General features: G+C 19.6%; 6 protein-coding genes across 9 annotated transcripts in view; 4 read left to right on the top strand and 2 right to left on the bottom strand.

Annotated features, from left to right (window-relative positions):
• Nucleotides 1–1,068: 1,068 nt before the first annotated feature.
• On the bottom strand, nucleotides 1,069–2,570 carry LOC128953412 (uncharacterized). Its single transcript, XM_054298897.1, has 2 exons — nucleotides 2,190–2,570; nucleotides 1,069–1,263 (listed from the first exon to the last, which is right to left on the bottom strand). Exons 1-2 carry the CDS (start codon nucleotides 2,568–2,570, stop codon nucleotides 1,069–1,071), a joined length of 576 nt encoding a protein of 191 aa, XP_054154872.1.
• A 1,750-nt stretch (nucleotides 2,571–4,320) lies between these two features.
• The window catches only part of LOC128953296 (uncharacterized), a 388,095-nt gene continuing 370,290 nt past the window's right edge, over nucleotides 4,321–22,125 (bottom strand). For all 4 annotated transcript variants that reach the window (XM_054298781.1, XM_054298779.1, XM_054298780.1 and 1 more), the window contains exons 2-4: nucleotides 6,052–6,128; nucleotides 5,187–5,692; nucleotides 4,321–4,586 (exon numbers count right to left, since the gene is read on the bottom strand). In XM_054298781.1, coding sequence (XP_054154756.1) covers nucleotides 4,392–4,586; nucleotides 5,187–5,692; nucleotides 6,052–6,097 — 747 coding nt within the window. In that variant the 5' untranslated portion in view covers nucleotides 6,098–6,128 and the 3' untranslated portion in view covers nucleotides 4,321–4,391. The remainder of the gene's footprint in view (nucleotides 4,587–5,186; nucleotides 5,693–6,051; nucleotides 6,129–22,125) is intronic.
• LOC128953307 (uncharacterized) lies at nucleotides 8,570–9,729 on the top strand. Its single transcript, XM_054298794.1, has 2 exons — nucleotides 8,570–9,068; nucleotides 9,583–9,729. The coding sequence occupies exons 1-2, from the start codon at nucleotides 8,682–8,684 to the stop codon at nucleotides 9,706–9,708; spliced, it is 513 nt and encodes a 170-aa protein (XP_054154769.1). The 5' UTR covers nucleotides 8,570–8,681; the 3' UTR covers nucleotides 9,709–9,729.
• LOC128953292 (uncharacterized) lies at nucleotides 10,991–13,107 on the top strand. Its single transcript, XM_054298773.1, has 3 exons — nucleotides 10,991–11,213; nucleotides 11,628–12,136; nucleotides 12,918–13,107. The coding sequence occupies exons 1-3, from the start codon at nucleotides 11,027–11,029 to the stop codon at nucleotides 13,041–13,043; spliced, it is 822 nt and encodes a 273-aa protein (XP_054154748.1). The 5' UTR covers nucleotides 10,991–11,026; the 3' UTR covers nucleotides 13,044–13,107.
• LOC128953299 (uncharacterized) lies at nucleotides 15,937–17,800 on the top strand. The gene is made up of 4 exons (XM_054298785.1): nucleotides 15,937–16,002; nucleotides 16,307–16,521; nucleotides 17,186–17,485; nucleotides 17,590–17,800. Exons 1-4 carry the CDS (start codon nucleotides 15,948–15,950, stop codon nucleotides 17,737–17,739), a joined length of 720 nt encoding a protein of 239 aa, XP_054154760.1. The 5' UTR covers nucleotides 15,937–15,947; the 3' UTR covers nucleotides 17,740–17,800.
• On the top strand, nucleotides 18,902–20,759 carry LOC128953297 (uncharacterized). Its single transcript, XM_054298783.1, has 3 exons — nucleotides 18,902–19,011; nucleotides 19,653–20,173; nucleotides 20,598–20,759. Exons 1-3 carry the CDS (start codon nucleotides 18,957–18,959, stop codon nucleotides 20,757–20,759), a joined length of 738 nt encoding a protein of 245 aa, XP_054154758.1. The 5' UTR covers nucleotides 18,902–18,956.

Raw genomic sequence — 22,125 nt, 5'->3', positions numbered from 1 at the left:
TTTTTATTTTATTTATTATATCATATAATWTAGATAATGATAAAAAAAAGTTTAATGTTTTTTTATCAATCATATTTAGTGATAACTAGTGTATTAATTTTTTTTTTTGAAAATAAATCTACAATTGATCTTTTTATCATTTTGAAATAATTTATAATTTTTTTTGTGGATCAAAATCATACTGTATTAGTCTAACGWATAATAATTAAAATAACAGTATATATATACAGTAGTATATAAAAAATAAATAAATATATTTTTTTACATTTTACCAAATAAATAGTGTAAAAAATATTTTTTTTTAGAAATTTAGGTAATAATATAAAACTTATTATTTTAATCTATTGAGTAATAAATTGTGTTAAATATATATATATATATTTAATTTGAATAATTAATTATTATAAAAAAAATTTACTTATTATTTATTTTGCGTATAAAAAATATTAACTATAACTTTAAACTATTTTGTAAAATATGTAAAAACTTTTTTATAATTGATTCATTTAAAGCAATTTGTAATACTTTTTAAAAATATTTATAACAAATATGAAAATGTTTTTTAAAAAAAAACCTGTATAATCATACACACAGTATAAGCATTAATAATTAAATACAATTACTATAATTAATTAACTATTTAATAATTAAAAAATATTTATACATTAATTTTTACAAATAATAATTAATTATTTATTTTTATATTTTCAACCAAATAGCCAAAACTTTTTTTGTACACTAATTAACATAAAAATATTTTTTTTTTAAATTTAAATTTCCCTAAAAAAATAATAAATAATTATAATTAATTTACATTACTATCAAAAGTTAAAAAGTGTTAAATAAATTGTTTAAAAAAATATAATATATAAATATTTTTTAATTATTAAATAGTTAATTAATATAAATAGTAATCATATTTAATTATCACGAAAAAAATAAATTATTTTCAATTTTTTAGTTAATAAAAAAATATTAATAAAATTAAATGTTTTCAACAAAAAAAATTAAAAATTATATTAATTATTTTTTCTTCAATATTTTATTTAAAAAAAAACATAGACTAACTCAATAGATCAGCTCATGTATGTGTTGATGAGTGGGTACATGTGTAGGTGGCTGTCCCTTCTCTATGGCTTTCAATACATTCAGCATACTGTTGACGAGCACCTGTAGGTTTTTAGCTTTTTTCGTTTCGTTGGGTGTTAATTTTTCTAGGTCCTGGTCCATTTGTTTGATACCAGTTAGCATAACCTGTTTTATCTATCGTTTCCCACAAAAATAAAACAAAATTAATTAATTTAAATTAAACTGACCGACAGTGTGTGTGTGTGTGTGTGTTTGTATATATATATGTATGTATGTATGTATGTATGTGTGTGTTTTTGTATGTATGTATGTGTGTGTTTTTGTATGTATGTATGTGTGTGTTTTTGTATGTATGTATGTGTGTGTTTTTGTATGTATGTATGTGTGTGTTTGTGTGTAAATTATGTATATGTGTTTTTGTATATATGTGTGTTTGTATGTATGTGTGTACAGTATATGTTTGTATTTGTATGTGTGTGTGTTTGTAAATTATGTACATGTGTTTTTGTATACCGATATATGTGTGTTTGTATCTACGTATATATGTGTGTTTGTATGTATTAGACTGACCACCCATACAGGTGCCGCCTGTATTATACAGGAATCAAGGGTCTAATACAGGTGACAGGAAAGGGCTAACCTGTGTGTTTTAAAATATGTAGAACTATTTGATTAATAAAAGTATAAAATAACTATGAATTAAGTTTTGTTAGTAAAAAATTGCTTGTATTTTTAATATACAGTTTAAATATTAAATATAAAAAATTTATAAATATTTGTAAAATTGTTCATGTTCAATATAAAATAATTTCAACTTTTTATATAATTATAGTATCTAAATTAAATTTATTTTATAGTATTATAAATATATACGAATATATAGTTATTTAAGTACAGGTTAACATACAGGAATATAATATTTAATATACAGGAAAATACAGGTGAAAATAATAATTTTATGTGTGTGTGTGTATGTATGTGTGTATATGTTTGTGTTTGTATGTATTTATGTTTATWTATATATATATATATATRTATGTGTGTGTTTGTATGTATGTGTATGTGTGTATGTATWTGAGTATGCATAAAAAATAAGATACCTGTGTATGAAACTTAAGCCAAAATTCCAGCTCCGGGTGCTTGCGTTCATAATCAATAGCCAACTGTAGCCAACCTATCACCCGATCCCTAAGCTGACGATACTCTATCATCAAGTGCTGGCTATTGCCAGTAACTATCACTGGTTTACCCGCTTGTCTGAGCCAATCACTCTCGAYTACCTGAGCCAGAAATTCCATAGCTATACCCAATTTGCGTAYRTCCAGTAGTCGTTGACCTACTGGTTCCCCATCTAAACCGACTATAGCCAACTGTATGGCTATCCGTCCCCATTGAACTTCATTATCAAATAACTGGACWATCAGTTCCAGGTYTCCCTGTTTRCGATAGTCCTCRACRATTGTCTGGATAACTGTGCCCATAGTGTCCAGGCTAWGGTCAATKWGSTKACGTATCTCCAGTTCCCCTAATTGTTGGTATTGTTTGATAATGGTTTCAATATCCACATCATTATTATTGATATTATTATTATTATTATTATTATTATTTGATTTAATTAAGTGATCGACAATCGTATAGCTATTAACTATATTTTATTATTGAATAAAATTTGGAAAAATAATTATTTAAAAATTATTTAAATTTTTATTAAAACACAATTATATAACATTTTTTTCTAATACTGTATATAAGTTTTAAACTWTTTATATAAAAAATAATTATATATATATATTTATAGCTTATTAATTGTTAGTTTAATAAATTTTTAATTTATTTTAAACTAACTTTTTTTTATATAAAATTTGTACAAAAAATAATAATTAGATAGTTTATAATAAACAATTTTTTATTTTAAAAAACAATTTATTATTWTCAATAAATTTTATAAATATATATTAATAAATATTACTAAAAATAATTACCTGTATTATAAATAATAAATAATAGTAATAGAATTAAATTAACAGTAAACATTTTTAAACAAAATTTTAACCCAGTAACTATTTTTTAAAAAAACTATTGTTTTGTTWAAATTTTTATTTATTAAAATAAATGTTTATTTTGTAATTTATTTTAAAAACATTTTTATTTATATATAAAATAAAATATATCTAAATTTGTTATTCAATTTTAATTTATATAAATATTAATTCAATGTTAAGATAACACCAGGGTACATAAACCTATTGAAATTGTACCAGGATTAATTTATTTAGTTACTATAAAATATACTATAATATTATATATATATATATATATATAAATTAAATTAAAATTTTACTAATATTTTATTTAATGTATGTATTAAATATAATATTATATATAAATATATTTTTTAATTTTTTTTATTACAATTATTATAACATAATTAATAATATTTTTATATATAGAAATAAATATAATATTTTAGACTTTGATTTAATGCTCACTATTTTTTTAATCAATTTTTTTTGTATTTTTGCTAATCTAATCAATTGTACTAAAAATGTTTAATCAATAGGATTTAATAGTTTTTTATTACTAGTATTTAATTTGTTATATACTGAATATATTAATCATTTTTAAAAATAAAATAAAATTAAAAGTTTTTATCATAATTATTTAATACCGGTATATAAAAAAGTTTTAAAAAAATTAATACTTAAGTCAAGTTAGTGATAATATATTTTTTTGGTTGTAATATATATTTTTATATATATATATATAAAAAAAGTACAAAGATCATTTTTTCAGTCAATGTTATAATTTATCTCATTGTAGATAAATAAAAACAATTTTGTTAAAACAATTGATTTTTGATCAAGGTCATTATAGATTAATGTAAAAATAAATTTAATGTGTATCATGATCATAATTAAATGATTAATTTTAGTGACAATAAATGATTTTAGTTAAAAATTTTTATCTAATATAATTTTAAAAAATATAACAATATCACTTTTTAAACCCATATCAATAAAAATATTGTTCAAAAAAAATATAAGAGTTTTAACTAATAATCTATATTATTAAAAATATAACAATTAAAAATATTTTTTTAAAAAAAAATTTATAACAGATATAATATATATTAAAAAAAATAAATAAAAATGTAATAATAAAAAATATAGAATAATTTTTTTCGGGTAAAAATAAATTACAATTGAAAATAAATAAAACATAAATTTTATTCAACAACACCAACAACAACAAAAAACTATTATAAATAATTTTCAATTTTTTTAAATTTTAATTTATTTTTTTTAACCCATTAGGTCGGCCTCGTCGTCGACAATCATCGGCGGTTTGGTCGGTATACGTATAACATTGACGGCTTTCCACATCATTTCGGCAAAATCGGCCAACGCTTGCAATGTTTTAGTTTTGGTCGTTTCGGGCGTAATTTTGGCCACATCTGAGTCCAATTGGGCGAATGCTTGAGTCATTACGGTTTTCATCTGTTATAAGCAATAATAATAATAATAATAATAATAATACTAATAATAATAATAATAATAATAATAATAATAATAATAATAATAATAATAATAATAATAATAATAATAATAATAGTTAGTATGGTGAAAAATATAAATAAAATGGTATTATTTAAAGTTTTTTTTTACAATTTTATACTAATATAAAACTTTCTCTCACTCTCTCACTCACTCACTCACTCACTCACTCACTCACTCACTCACTCACTCACACACACACACACACACACACACACACACACACACACACACACACACACACTAAATACTCTCTCTCTCTCTCTCTCTCTCTCTCTCTCTCTCTCTCTCTCTCTCTCTCTCTCTCTCTCTCTCTCTCTCTCTCTCTCCCTCTCTCTCTCTCTAGCTAACTAAAAATATAAAATGTACATGTATAAATAATTAATAATAAACATGTATATTAAACATACACACACACACACACACTCATATTTATAAAACTACACCCAACTACCCACTCACCACACACACACACACACACAAATATTATATATATAGGCAACCTAACTAAGCTTAGTTAGCCTAAACCCAAACCAAACTTACCACTTGATGCAATTGATACCAGAATTGTTTATCAGGCATTGATTTTTCCTTATCGATAGCTTTCTGTAGTAAACCCATAATTTTCGTACGGGTCTCAACAAACTGCTTCTGTAGTTCAGCTGCCGTTCCCTTAACAACAATATGAGTTCCCTTTCGTGCCTTATAACTGATATCACTTGACTGGGTCATATATTCAGTCGATATACCCAATTCCATAGTATCCTGTTTTTTCAACGGTTCCGGTTCCTTATTGATAGCATCGATAGCTTCCTGTATACCTTTTTTCCCATCGCCACTACCTTTTTCAACCATACCCGACAAGTAGTCCAGGCCTTCCGTTTTCAACCAGGCAGCTATCAATTTATTCAGTTCAGCCAGGTGATCCATATTTTTCAATATATGATCGACAGTTACCGGCTCAGTTAGACCCTTGTATTCGTCGATGATTTTCTGCATATCCGGCGCCGGGTCATCATTCCAGGGTTGGCCAACCGGGTTAGCCGAAACTGTTTATAATAATAATTATTTTTATTAAAAATTATTTACAAATATTTTTTTAACTATATTTCTAACTATATTATAACTAGTATAGACTAGCTATAGGTATAACTATTAATATTTAATTACTATATATCTAAATGGAAAATAGATATAATATTTTTTTAGCTAATAATTTAATTCTAGATATTTTATTGTATAAATTATAAACTAAACTATTATTCTATATATTATTGTATATAAAATAAATTAAAATAGTATTGATAGGTAAAAAAAATTAAATATTTTTTAAAAATAATTAAATATAAACTATAAAAAATTCATAATTCAATAGTTATATAATACAAGTTTTATTATCAATACATACCTAATCCCTGAAGCAATAGTAAAGTTAGACTAATATAGGCCAACATTTTTTGTTATTATGTTTTAGTTGTATTAAAACTAAAAGTAAAATTAATTTTTTTAATTTATTTATATACTTTTTCTTTCATTTTATTTTTAATTATGTGACTAATTCAAGACGTCTACGTAATTAGGTTTTCATTATCAATAATAGATAGGAAAAAATATGTATTAAAAAACATGAAAAACCAATTATTAATTTATAACAAATGTTTTTTTATCAAAAAAATATAATAATAATATGATTATTAAAAAAAAGTAATTAATTGCAAAATTTATTGGCAATCAATAAACGAAATAATTACTTAAAAATAAAAACTACTTAATAAAAATTAATTGTTAAATAATTGTTATCAAAATAAATTACTTAACGTTTAATTAATAATTAATTAATTAAATGTTTAGTACAAAAGCGATTGATATCTAATAATATGTATTCAATTTGATTATAAAACTTATTATAAAATTTTCTCATGTAATAAATGAGTAATTTTTTATTTATTTAATAATAATAGTCTAATAATAGATTTCATAATAATTAATATTATGAAATCATATTATTTATAAGAAAAATTATATTATTTATTAGAAAAACTACTATTTATTAAAAAAAACTATTATTTATTAGAAATACTACTAATTATTATTATTAATAATATTTTTGATTTAACTATTTGTTTAGATACTAATAATTAATTATAATAAATAATTAATTTTTTTTGAAACTGTAAATTATTAAGTTTTACAATTTTTTTAATAAGTAGATTAATTTTAATAGTATTAATAATTAGTTATTTACTATTTGACTAAAAGTTTTAAATATATACATATATATATAAATAACTATATGTTTATTTATTAAAAATAAAACAAACGATTATTTTGAGATTTTTGTATATACAGTATATATTTTATATATTTATTAATTGTTGTTTTTTTATATTTACTTATTAAAACTTGTTATAATTATAAAAATAAAAAGTTACTAAACAATTAAATTAGATAAAAACTTATTATAGCTAAATTAATTATATAAATATTGTTTTTAATTATTGTGCTAGTTAATTATTACAAAAAAATTTACTAACAATTAGTTATCTATTAGTTAGTAAAATATTAATTATAGTAAATAATTTTTTTTCTAGATTAATAATTTTAGTTTAATTTATTTATTATACTACATTGTTTAAAGTAAAATTTATAGTAAAGTATAATTATAATAATATTCAATATATAATTTAATTTATAATTAAAATACTAAAAAATATTAGTTTATATTATTTTCTATAATTAATATTTAACTAAATAATAGCTAATATTGTTAGTTATTTATTTTTTGTTGTTGTAATAATTAACTAGCACAATTATTAAAAACAATATTTATAAAATAAATTTAACTATACTAAATTTATCTAATTTAATTGCTTAGTTATTTTTATTTTTATAATTATAACAAGTTTTAAATAAATAAAAAAAACAACAATTATTTAAAAATATAAAGTTTATTTAAATTTAATAATGTTTAATAATAATAATAAAATTAGTTTTTTATTATATTTTAAGGACATTTGTTTCAAAGATATTTTTGAGTTCATATATTGCAAAATGTTATTATTTTATACTAAAAAATATCTATTTTTATATATATTTATCTATAGTTTTTAGATGTTGTTTTATAACTAATGGATTAATAAATCAATGATTTTTTATGACAGTTATAATACAGTGTATATATAAACTGTATATAAATAAACTTTTATAAAAGTTAAAATTAAAAATTTATTTATATATTATTTGTAGTTTATATTTTTTAGTAAAAATAAAAAGTAAAATTATATACTAATAATTGTTAATTTTTTAATTGTTTATTTTAAATAATATTAAAAATTATTTATTATTATTTTAAAAATATGATTATTATTTTTATTGTTAGAATAATTGTTACGATTATTGCCATATTAACTGTTTTAAAATTTGTGTCAACAAAATTTAAATTACAAAAATTATTATTTTGGAAATTTAATAAATTAAAATATGATGACAGTGATTGTAAGTAATAATTTTTTTTAAATATTAAAAATTAAAAATTATTTTAAAAATAATAATTATACTACATTTAATTATTTTTTAGTAGTTATAGTATAATGTTATTTATTACAGTATAAATAATTTTTTAATATTACAAAATAAAAACTGTAATAATTATTAACTTAAAATAGTAATTAAAATTACTGTATAAATAATTAATTCAAAAAATAATATGCAAAAAATGTAAAATAATAAAAATTATTAGCTTAGAATAATATTTTAAGTTATACTATAATAAAATTTTTAATATAATAGATAAAAATAACATTATTTTTTTATAAATATAAAATTAAATTTTTAAAAATATAAAAATAATAATAATAAAACTTATCATTATTTATATTTATTTTTTTTATTAAAAAAATAATTTAAAAAAAAGTTAAAAACCCCGAAACACTTGATAAATTCGACTATCGTTGGAAAACCTATCGTAATTTATGGAAGAACCGTACGATTGATGAAATCAAACAGTTGACCCTGGGCAATTTGGACGTACTTTATTCAATGATGGAACTACAGTCAATGAAATACCGGTTCCAAGGCCTGGACTATATCGACCAATTTTATCAACGATTTATCCATAAATCCCGTACACTGGTACCCCTGGCCTGGCAACTGTTGGACATACAGAAGCCCAATGCTGCTGATAATACTGTAGATAACCGGCATCTAAACTATTGTATGATGGGCGTATCATTTTCCGAATATAGATACCTGGGTCAAAAATTGGATATCAAACGTAAAAATGCTGTACAAGTAGTTAGGGGTACGGAACAGGAGCTGAATCGGGAACTGATGGGACTACAGAAGCAATTGTTGGCTAATATTTTATGGGCATCCGATTATATCCGTCATAAAGGCGACTCGTTTTGGGGATCATTACATATTCAGGTATATATGAGCTGCTAATGAATATATAGACAGTGTGTGTGTGTGTGAGTGAGTGAGTGTGTGTGTATGTGAGTGTGTGTGTGTGTGAGTGTGTGTGTGAGTGAGTGTGTGAGTGTGTGTGGGTGTGTGTGTGTGAGTGAGTGAGTGAGTGAGTGAGTGATTATTTATTATTATTAGAGAGATTTTTAGTGTTGTTTTTAATAATTATGTGAAATAATTCATATTTTATTCTCTCTTTCTCTCTCTTATCTCTCTCACTCACTCATTTACTCACCCACTATTTATTGTAACCCACATTAGATAATTTATTTTTTATATACCGGTATATATATATATATATATATATAGACTATCTTTATTAATTGTATTAATTAATGTCATATAAATAAATTATATGAATAATAGAAATATAGAATTATAGAAATAATAATAATAAAAAAAACATAAATACAACTATTAATTTTGTAATTATTAAAATAATAATAATTTTAATTTGTATTATATTTGTATATAGTTTCACGAAATGATGCAAGATGAATTCAATTTGATTAACAATGATCTAGCTGAAATACCAAGTGGCGATATTAAAACTAAAACAATACAAGTGCTTATTGAAGATTTAAGCTTACTGTTAATCTAGTTTATTATTATTATTATTATTATTATTATTATTAGTTTATTAACTAGCTAAAGTATTTAATTATTAGGAAAATTTTTATATTACAATATGTTTTATTTTATTTTTTGAAAAATATAAAATTTAATAAAGACAAATTAAAATAAATTATGTATAGTATTATTTTAACTTATATTTGTTGTTATTAAATACTAAATAAAATATGTATTAATTAAATAAAATTTGTATTAATTAAATAAAATTTGTATCAATTAAATAAAATTTGTATTAATTAAATAAAATTTGTATTAATTAAATAAAATTTGTATTAATTAAATAAAATTTGTATTAATTAAATAAAATTTGTATTAATTAAATATTTATCTATAATGTAATTGATTTTTATTTTTTTCAAAATTTTTAATTTACATATAAATTAATTATATTTTCTCTAAAAAAAATTAGTTGTTTATTTTTAAATGTAATTTTTTGTTGTTATTGTAGTTAATTCAAAATAAGCTATTGCAAAAAAAAACTTACAAAATTATAAAACTTTTTATTTTATTTTATTTTTTAATTAATATATTCACTATTTTATTAGAAACTTTAATATACTTTAAGTACTTAAATAATAAAAAATCAAAATATCCATATTTATAATATTTAATTCAAAATACTTAATACTAAAATCTAAATAAAATAATAATATTCAAACTTTGACTTTAGAAAATATAATTTATTGTTATTGTTTAGTTTTTATTAAATTTATATAATTTAGATTAAAGTTTTAGTAATTTTTATTTATCAGATATTTTTTTAATACTATAATCACATATAATAACAAAAATATCATTAAAGCCTTTATTTACTCAATTAAATAATAAGAGTATTATTAATAATAAATATTATTTTTGTCATTGAATAAAAAAATGTGATAAATTTTTTTATATAATAAACAAACATTTTTAAAAAAAAAATAAAGATATAGTAATTATATAATGTTTGATAAATAATATTTAAAAAATAAAATAATAATTCCAAGAAAATTATTCCATTACTTTATTTTATTTTGTTTTTTTAATAAAATTATCTAAAAAATTATAATACAGTTATTATTTGTTATATATATATTGCTTAATAGGCAAAAACAAAAAATTTCCACAAATAAGATTAATTGATCAAGATAAAAATCAAAAAATAGTATAAAGTACAATTTTTTGTTTGGCAATTAAGTAATAAATAATAATTTTTTTTCAAAAAAATAGGAAATAAAAACAATATAATAAATAGTTATATTTTTAATTATTAAATTTAAACATCATTTTTTATTTAATTAAAAAATATGCATTCTTATATTGAGCTAGTTGCAATTTTTATATCAACATTAAGTGTTTGTAAATACCTAATTAGCAAGTTAAATTTTAATAACAATATAAAATTTGACACTAATAATAATAATAGTAAATTAAAATTACACTTGTCAACTAAATTAAATTATAATAAAAGTGACTGGAACAATAAACATTATTGTAAGTAAAATTTTAAAAAAAAATTAAGTTTATAATTATGCTATTTAAAAAAAATATAATTTATTAATTTTGTAAAAAAATTAAAAATAACTATTAATATGCTGCTATTAATTTTTAATAATTATGATTATGATAATTTTATTTTTAAAAATAAATTTTTATAATTATAATTAAATCATTTATTGCTTTAATTATTTTATTAAAATTTTTTTTTTCATTGAAAAAAAAACTAAAATATAATACTAAATAATTGAAGCAAATATTATTAATCAATAAACAAATAATTTAAAAAAAAAACAAAATTTATAAAAATATTAATTTAATTTATTTTTTTTAAATATTAATTTATTTATATAAATCAATTAATTGTAAAAATTTTTATACAAAATTTTAATCTAAAAATTAAAAACACAGTTCCGTCGGATGAAACTCAAGATAAATTTGATTTCCGGCGTAAAACTAGTAAACTATGGGAACAGTTGACTGTCGATCAAATGCTGCCTATTATCGAAACAAACATACAGGTGCTACAGACTATGATGCGCCTACAGGGCCTCAAATATAAGGCCCAGGGTATCGATTATATGGGAAAGGTATACGATCGGCTTATCCAGTTGGCCAACGATCGGCTAGTCGTGGCCTACGGGGCTATCGATGGCCAGTCATCGGCGGCGGGCGATGATGACCGCCAACGCCGTATGAATTACTACGCTATCGGTGCGTCCGGTGAAGAGTATAGGTTTGTGGCCCAGAAATTGGATGTCCGCCGAAAAAATCGGTTAACAACTGTCCGGGTAGCGGATGAACCCGTATTGTTGGCCAAGTTTTCCGATTTACAACGAGATATATTGGCCAGAGTTGTCTGGGCCGGGGATTATGTACAGAAAAAGGGTAACATATTTTACGGTGACGTTCATAAACAGGTATATAGTTTAAATTAATTTATTATTTTTATTATTTAAAATATTATTATTATTTAAAATATTATTATTATTATTTAAAATATTATTATTATTATTTAAAATATTATTATTATTATTTAAAATATTATTATTATTATTTAAAATATTATTATTATTATTTAAAATATTATTATTATTATTTAAAATATTATTATTATTATTTAAAATATTATTATTATTATTTAAAATATTATTATTATTTAAAATATTATTATTATTTAAAATATTATTATTATTATTTAAAATATTATTATTATTATTTAAAATATTATTATTATTATTTAAAATATTATTATTATTATTTAAAATATTATTATTATTTTTTAAAATATTATTATTATTTAAAATATTATTATTATTTAAAATATTATTATTATTATTTAAAATATTATTATTATTATTATCAATGTATAAATTAGTAAATTAATTAATTTCTAAACTACTAGTAATAATGTATGCAGGTAAAAATTATTAATTAATTAATTAATTAGTAAGTTTCTTTTATTTGTTTTTAATTTTATTTTAAGTATATTATTATTATAATTATTATTATATTTTTAAAATGTTAACTATTTTGATACACTGGTAACAATAATTCTAACATGTTAAAAAATTATTTTATGTTATTTATTGTTTGTTTTAAAATTATTAAAAATTTTGTTTTAGCAACTAGTTAATATCTATATCTATATATGTATTTTTGTTTGTTATTTATTATTTTATTTTATATTTATATCTATAGTTACATCAATTAATTGCTGATATATTTAAACAAATTAACAATGACCTAGATCAAATGGCCAGTGGCATAATTAAAACACAAACAATACAGATATTGATTGAAGAGTTTAGCATCATGATGATTTAATTTTGTCATTTAATTTTAATTTTGAATTTTAATTGTGTGTGTGTGTTTTATAAAATTATTAATCAGGGTTAATTTAATTTTTAAATATTTATAATTTAAGTTACATTATATTACATATTTTTATTAATAACTAATTATAATAATTATGTTATGTTATGTAGTGTTGTGTGTAAATGATTTATTTGAATAATATTAGTTATAATATATATTCAAAAAAAAAAATTATTATAAAAATATTATATAAATATACTCAATAAATTATAAAAATCTAGATGTATAAAATTTACATTTATATTTATTATTAGTATTAAAATTAAAATATAATAAACTATTTAAAAAAAACTATGAAGTTTCAATTATTGGAAATTCAATAAGTATTATAGCTATTTATTTTGTCAATTATTAATGGTTTTTGGGTAAATATATATTTATATATTATATACTAATTAATTATTATTAGTATTTGTATTCTACTATTAATATTAAATTATTATTTAATATATATAGTAGGTTTATATACTATATATATATATATATATATTTGTATTAAAAATATTTGTAATTAGATAGAAATATATCTAATTTTTTTAGCTATTAGTTTTCAATATAAATCTTAGACTAAAATAATTTGTTAATAAAAAATTTACATATTTTAAGTTTTCTATATATATATATACTGTATATATATACAGTAGTATATATTTATGTAAGTGAATTATTTATTATGTTAAGTKATATAMTTAACTTTAGTTTTTTTTTAATTAAATCAAATAAGATAGTAGTATATAAATTTTGTTGGTTTTTAAAATTTAAAAATTTGATGTATAATAATATAAATAAGATATTTAAAAATACATAATCATTTTAATAAAACAAATCAAAATTTTCATTTCAAAAAACAATTTATTGTTTTATTTGCAAAACTGCTTAAAACAATATTACAAAACTTAATAATAATAAAACCTTTTTTATTAAAAAATAAATTATTAAAAAATACAGTATTTAATTTTTTATATATTAATAATATAGTTAGATTGCAAATATTTATTTAATTTTGTAATAAATAAATTGATATTTAAGTAATTTATAAATTAAGTTTAATTTTTAGTCAAAAATATTACTATTTTAATATTATTTATTGAAAATTAAATTATAATACTGTATCTAAATAATTATCAATACTACTGTAATAACTTTTTAACTATTTAAGTAATGCATAAAATTTTAATATTTAATTAATTATAATCATATATTTAATATAAATAATTAATTAAAATTTTTCTAAATAATATTATCTATAGGAATTTATTTGCAAACATCTACTTGTTAATTTACGTAAATAAAAAAACTAGAAAATCATATAGTGTAAAGGTAAAATTTTATATACTTAAATTTTAATCAAATCAAAGTTAATAAAAAAAAATTTAAGTTGATAGAATAATATTACAAAATTTTTTCTTATGAAAACATTTTACAAAAATCACTAATATTACAAAACAAAACAAAAATGATTTAATATATATTGTAGGGGAAGTGGGGGGGGGTATTACAGTTATCTAAGCATATTTAAAGCCTACTTATGTAAACCAAACACTCAGTCAATACACCACTTACCTTACGGTTATGACTTTTTTTTAGTGATAACTTATTGTAATGGCTGGCTTAGGGACGAGCGGTTTTCCTATTAAATCTAAGTAATTCTATGTTAGGCACCCGATAGTTGTCTCGGTCCCTTCATTTCAGGCACCCATCTAGTATCTGGCACCAATCTAGGGACTGTCACCCATCTAGGGTCTGGCACCCATCAAGGATTTCAGAACCATCAATTGTTTCAAATGCATCCATTGTTTGAAAACCATCCTATGTTTCAAAAACATCCATTGTTTAAAAACCATCCATTGTTTCAAAACCATCCATTGTTTCAAAACCATCCATTGTTTCAAAACCATCCATTGTTTAAAAAACCATCCTGGGTTCAGACCTGTGGGCCTGGAAGGTACATGGACCTACAAGGACCGTGGGCCTACAAGGACCGTGGGCCTACAAGGACCGTAGGCTTACAAGGACCGTTTCTATCGGTCATACTAAAGAAGTATACTAAGAGTCTTCAGTTTACGAATAAGTGTCCGGAGTAGTCATAATAAAAACATTAACTTTCGAAGTAGTTGTCTATTGTCTGCGTGGTTATGGATGACTCTGAAGGCATCCCTTAAGATGTCCATACGGTTGGTCAGTGATTATAGAGTAAACACACACTAAGTAATATGCAAATGTTTTTTATTAATTCACTAAAAAGTAATACACAATGTATGACTCTAAGTGCAGTACTGATTTTGGTAAGTGATAGACATCACTATTTATACTAAAACGTACGTGAGATAAAAGTGTCTCAAATTGAGTCAGTTTTAATAATAATTAAAAAGTGTAATTTTACTATTCACTTTTTAGTATAATATTTCTTTATCATTATTTTAATACTGCAATATTAAATAAAAACATAATAAAGCTTTAATAAAAACAAGGTGTTAATCTTTAGTTTTTCAGTCTTAATATTTCAGTGCTTTTATAAATTCATTTTATAATTGAAATGATAAATAAAATAAAACATTGCATTTGAAATAATCGTAAAACTAAATATTCATTAAAAAGAAAATAAAATTTTACAATATATTTTAGTTTAAGCCTTGTCTTCAATATAAAAAAATATTAAAATGTAATTATATTTCATTGTTGGAATTTTTTTTGTTTACGCATAGATTTGCGTTTTTGCAATGCAATGCCATGACATTGAAAAGCTATTAAATCAATTACAGCTTTATATTTTTTAAACTAAATAATAAAAAAAAATTTTTAAAAAAACTATAAAAATTAATGTAGAATATTTATCAGAATTAAAATAACAGTATGTTTTCATTAATTATTAGTTTCACAATTGTTTTGGCAATTAGTGGCGATTTAGGTATAAATTATAAATTAATTATATATTTTTTGATTATAATCTAATATTTATATTATATATTGATATTAATTATTTTATAGTTATTTTTATTATATATATATATATATTATAAAAATATTTATATTATATAGATATTTATATTTATATTTATATTTATATTATATAGTTATTTAAGTTATATAGATATTTAAATTATATTGATAATTATATTATATAGATATTTAAATTATATTGATAATTATATTATATAGATATTTAAATTAATTTAAACACAATTATATATATATATATTTAATTTTTATAGATGCCAGTTGTCAATGGCCTCGACCGCCAAACTATAACCTAATTGGTCTAAAATACTTATTCACTAGCGATCAGCAGCTAATTAAACAAATGGTTAAACTAGTTCAACAAAAATGTCAATTGTATAATACGACAGCTAAATGGATGAAACAACAAGGCCTTGACTATATGGCTGACAGAAAACTGGACAATTGTTTTTATGACATACAGGATACGGTACGTTTAGTATTTAGTCATTATGACAAATAGAAATTTTCTAGATAAATTTTCTAGATAAATTTCTCATGTATAAATTTCTATATATAAAAATTTTAATTAAATGTTTTACTATGGATTTCCTATATCTACAGTTATTATAATTACCAGTATTTTTTATTAATATTTAAAAAAATTATTTATTTTATTCTATATATATATATATATATATATCATGATTTTGTTTTAGGGGCAAATAGAAAGATTTCTATAAAAAAATTTCCACATGAGTTTCCTAGATAAATTTACCATGAGAAAGTTTCCTAAATAAATTTTCAATAAAAAAGTTTTCTAGATAAATATTTTATTACAAAGTTTCCTATATTAACTTTCCATAAGAAAGTTTCCTAGATAAATTTCCCATGAGAAAGTTTATTAGATAAACTTCTCATGATTAAATTTCTATATAAAAAATTTTACTTTAATGATTTTTACAATGAGTTTCCCATATCTATAGATAATATGTAATACCAGTATTTTTATTTAAATTTTTTTTATTCATTTTGATATATATATATATATATGTCATAGTTTATTATAGTTTAAATAATAATATTTAACGCATTGTTATCTAATAGCTAATATGTATGATGAGGATGATATAGATAGAAATTAATTTTTTTAGAAACGTACTGTATCGCCTATCAATCAAGTCAAAAATCCAATACTCAGGCACCAGTATATGCTTGTTGTAATACAATGGATAGATTTTTGGACAATCTACTTAAAAAATTGGCAATTAAGCCAGATGAATTGTTCGTGGGAGGATATTGAAAAATATTACAATTCAAATAAAAATGATCTAGCTACTATGGAAAAAATTCTGGCCATTAAACGTCGACAAGTTTTACAGGAAATGCAAATAGAAATCGATAAAGCTAACATACATCAACAAGATCTATTTTGGATACCATTCGACACAATGGTTAGTAAGTTTATTTATTAATTTAAAATTTAAAACTTAAAATTTAAAATTTAAAATTTAAAATTTAATTATTATTATTATTGAAAATAAAATATATGTTATAGACATTAGATGAAACAAAACGTGGTTTCGAAATTGATGATAAACAATTGTCAAAAATATCGGATCAATCGATTAAATTGAAAACAATTTATATGTTGTTAAATACGTTAGACTATACACTACGCGGTTATAAAGCTAAACATTCGGAATAACAAAAATCCGGCACCAATTCTTAGGACAATCTGATCACACTATATATATATATATATTCTAGTTATTTATGTCAAATTTATTTATTATTAATTTATTTTTTAAATAAAATTATATTTAATGAAAACTTAATAAAATAATTGTATATATCTTTTTTATAATAATTTTTTTAAAACATTCAATAATATTTTTAATATATATTTATTTGCATTAACCAACATTTAATCAATTTTTAGATTTTTAAAAAATATTATTTAAGTTTATAAATGTTTACTGACAATTAACAGAAATGTAAAAATAATATTTTATTAAATTAACACTAATTATACAACAAATTATTTACGTTTTTTTTATCAAATTAAATCTAATATTATTTGAAATGTTATTTGAAAAATGTTTTGTAATTATATTGTATTCTAGACTTATATTAAAACAATTATTTTACTACATCTTTACCTAGACCTACACCTAAAGTTAAAATAATTTATTTTTTAAAATAAATTATATATTATAATTAAATATATATATTTTTAGTTAGTTTAATAACATTATAATTTTGAAAAAAAAGAAACTAAAATATATTACTAAATAATTGAAGCAAATATTAATCAACAAACAAATAAAAAAAAATAATTTTGTAATTTTTAATGTGTAATAAAATATTGTAATAATAATACAGTAGTAATAACTTAATATACTGTACAGGTATATAAAAATTAATTTTTTGTTACTTTTATTTTTTATGAATAATAGGATTACAGACATAATTTTAATTGTATTTTTTAAACATAATTAATTGATTTAAATAATAGTTTACAATTAATAATATTATAATAACTAATTATATTTAATTGACTTAAATGAAGTTTTTTAAAAATAATAATTTTATTAATTTAATATACATTGCTAAATTAAATTTTAAAAATAAATGTAAATAAAATCTTAGTTTTAATTATTTAAAAACAAATCAGTCACAGAAATAACAAAAAAAACTCAAATAAGTAAATATTTTCTGAAAATTTTATGTAATCAATAATTACACATCAAATTACTTATAATTATTAAGTAAACAGTTGTTTAAAAATTTTTTTATGATTGTTAAAATAAACTATAAATACTGAAAATAAAATTATATAGAATTTATTTGAAATGTAAAATTTAAATTAATTAATATATCAATTATCAGTATAACAAAAATTAATCAAAAACTATAATAACTATGAAGTTTACTATCAGTATTATAGCTATTGTTTTGATAATTATCAATGTTTTGGGTAAATATATATTATGTACTAATTAATAATGAATTATAATTATAAGAATTCTACTATATATTACATTAATTTTAAAAACAATTATTTTATATTATTTAATATTTTATTATTATTACTACTATTATTATTACTATTATTATTACTATTATTATTACTATTATTATTACTATTATTATTACTATTATTATTACTATTATTATTACTATTATTATTACTATTATTATTACTATTATTATTACTATTATTATTACTATTATTATTACTAATATTATTACTATTATTATTACTATTATTATTACTATTATTATTACTATTATTATTACTATTATTATTACTATTATTATTACTATTATTATTACTATTATTATTACTATTATTATTACTATTATTATTACTATTATTATTACTATTATTATTACTATTATTATTATTATTATTACTAATATTATTACTATTATTATTACTATTATTATTACTATTATTATTACTAATATTATTACTATTATTATTACTATTATTATTACTAATATTATTACTATTATTATTACTAATATTATTACTAATATTATTACTATTATTATTACTAATATTATTACTAATATTATTATTGTTATTTCTATGTTATTATAATAATACTATAGTTGGTGGTTGTAAAATAAATGATCCATGGCCAAAAACACCGAAATTTAATAGCCAATACAAACAATGGTCTGATAAACAGCTAACCGATCAATTAGATAGACTACTGAATCGAAAATGTCAATTGTATAGTCAGTATAGTAATCGGTTGAAAAAGATTTTGAAAGGTTTTGATTGGTTAGCCCAGAGACCAGTAGCCAATTGCCAGTATGATAGGGATTCAAATACATGGATTATTCAAGCAATCAGTGATTTACCAGAAAACGATAAACACAGATATTTGGTTGATCAGACAAAATGGACCGATTATTGGCAACAATATTATACTGATGTTAATAAACGCCAATCGGATTGTTCAGTCAAAATGGTCGAAACAATTTTGAATACCCGTAAACTTCGGGTCAATGATTTGGAAAAATTTTTGAACAAAAATCGTAAGCAAGTGTTGGCTGGAATGCAAAAATGGTTAGACAAAGATGCGAAACAAATGGATCAAAAACTTTGGCAATTTATTGACAAAAAGGTTTGGGACATAAAAGGCGTGGTTCACATTTACGACGTTCGCATTTTTAAAGAAATCTAGACCCCCCCCGTCTCCTCCCTCCCCTATGTTCGCATGTATTCTTTACTAAATAAAATTACGTTCGCGCTTATCCCTAACCGCTACTCCTCTACCCCCCTCATCAAGAAGTGCGTATATTATCTAAATGCGAACGTTCTTAAAGTCTCTACCCCTCCCATCCCCCACGTTCGCAATTGTTTGCTTTGGCTAACCCCCCCCCTCGTCTAATCAAATGCGAACGTAATATGTGAAGAACGCCTTATTTTTATTATTATGATTACACTTAGATATACATATATAGATATACATAGAAAAAAAATTATTATTATAAACTATTTTAGATATTAATTTTTTAAAAATTAAATAATATTCTTAATTACATTAGACATTAGATGATACAAAACAAAAGTTTTCGATGGATGACAAAAAAATTGCTGAAATAACGGATCAAACTGTTAAAGTGGGAACACTGAATATTTTGATAATTGAAACCGAATTTTTTATTCGTGGCTATAAAAGTTTGAACGCTTTGGTTAGCAATAACTAATAGTATTAAAATTATCTGTATTTTTTTCAAACTTATTTCTTTATTAAAATAAAATTATTAAAAGCATTAAAAACTAAATTTAAAATATATGTCTAATACAATTTATTTTTAGAGTAGAATTTTTTATAATTAATAATTTTTAATTATTAATATATAATATAAATTAAAACCTGTGTTACTAAGCCTGAGCCTTGTTTTCCAAATGTTTTTACAACATAAACATTAAAATACAATAAATAATTTATAAATATTAAAATTTTTTTATCAACTATAACTTTGAACTTTTATGAATAGAGGTGATAGCTTTATTGGCTTTATTATACCTATATATTTATTTTAATGTGTGGGTGTAGGTTTATTTTATATTTAATAATATTTATATTTAATTTATTTTTAATTATATTTAAATAATATATATATACATATATATACAATCAATATAAATTGAATTTTTAGTTTAGAAACTAACATTTTAAATTAGATAGAAATTTACATATAAATTTTAGATTAAAATTTTTTTTAATTAAAAATATAAAGTATATTTATTTTGTTTTGTTTACGAATAATTAATTTCTTTTTACAATTAAATCAATTAATTAACCCACCATAAAAATTTTTTAGTTTGCATTACTGCTGAAATAATATTACAAAACTTAATTACAATCAAAACAAATATTACAAAATAATCAATTAATTTCTAACTAATAGTTATATCATTTAATACATAAACAAATTTAATTGATTTCTATTGATTATTCAATTACAGCTAAAATTTTTTGTAGTAAAATATATTACTATTTTTTAGATTGAAAATTTAAATTATATTTAATTAACAATATTTATATAATTATCAGAATTGATAACTCTATAATGTTTGTTGATAATAAAGTAATGCATATAATTTTTTTTTGTTAAATTTAATAATAATTATATATTTAAAATAAATATGTAATTGTAATAAATTTAATAATTTTAGGTGTCTATATGTACTGAATGTAAATGTGTAAATGTACAGTATGTGTGTGTGTATTAATTATTTTAATTCAAAAATAAATAATAAAAATTATTTTCAAATTTAAATGTTATTCTAAAATCTATTTAGTTTTTTTAGTGTTTGTTTAGTAATTTAATGAAATAAGCATTTTTTGTTAATAATAAAATAACGGAAAATTTTAGTTTCATTTTTTTGACAAATCATTGATTAATTATTTGCTAATAAACTATATTACAAAATTAATAAATCGGAAGATTTTTAGAAAAACAAAAGTTGATAATAATGACAAGCATTTTCAAATAAAATTCAACGACACAAAGTATAACTAAAAAATTAAATTGAAATTAACTATAAAATTAAAAAAAATCAGAT

The sequence above is a fragment of the Oppia nitens genome, unplaced genomic scaffold (genome assembly GCF_028296485.1).
Source record: "Oppia nitens isolate AA-2021 unplaced genomic scaffold, nextdenovo-longstitch-racon4-pilon3 scaffold21_pilon_pilon_pilon, whole genome shotgun sequence".
NCBI lineage: Eukaryota > Metazoa > Arthropoda > Arachnida > Sarcoptiformes > Oppiidae > Oppia > Oppia nitens.
This window is presented reverse-complemented; position numbering and strand designations above follow the sequence as displayed.

Excerpts from the sequence above, each read along its gene's own strand:
- LOC128953307 (XM_054298794.1), top strand. The coding sequence starts at position 8,682 with ATGATGGAACTACAGTCAATGAAATACCGGTTCCAAGGCCTGGACTAT. Across the intron at positions 9,069-9,582 it reads GGGGATCATTACATATTCAG|TTTCACGAAATGATGCAAGA; the intron begins GTATATATGAGC and ends ATTTGTATATAG.
- LOC128953292 (XM_054298773.1), top strand. The coding sequence starts at position 11,027 with ATGCATTCTTATATTGAGCTAGTTGCAATTTTTATATCAACATTAAGT. Across the intron at positions 11,214-11,627 it reads CTGGAACAATAAACATTATT|TTCCGTCGGATGAAACTCAA; the intron begins GTAAGTAAAATT and ends TTAAAAACACAG. Across the intron at positions 12,137-12,917 it reads ACGGTGACGTTCATAAACAG|TTACATCAATTAATTGCTGA; the intron begins GTATATAGTTTA and ends TTATATCTATAG.
- LOC128953299 (XM_054298785.1), top strand. The coding sequence starts at position 15,948 with ATGTTTTCATTAATTATTAGTTTCACAATTGTTTTGGCAATTAGTGGC. Across the intron at positions 16,003-16,306 it reads GGCAATTAGTGGCGATTTAG|ATGCCAGTTGTCAATGGCCT; the intron begins GTATAAATTATA and ends TAATTTTTATAG. Across the intron at positions 16,522-17,185 it reads TTTATGACATACAGGATACG|AAACGTACTGTATCGCCTAT; the intron begins GTACGTTTAGTA and ends TAATTTTTTTAG.
- LOC128953297 (XM_054298783.1), top strand. The coding sequence starts at position 18,957 with ATGAAGTTTACTATCAGTATTATAGCTATTGTTTTGATAATTATCAAT. Across the intron at positions 19,012-19,652 it reads GATAATTATCAATGTTTTGG|TTGGTGGTTGTAAAATAAAT; the intron begins GTAAATATATAT and ends ATAATACTATAG. Across the intron at positions 20,174-20,597 it reads GGCAATTTATTGACAAAAAG|ACATTAGATGATACAAAACA; the intron begins GTTTGGGACATA and ends TAATTACATTAG.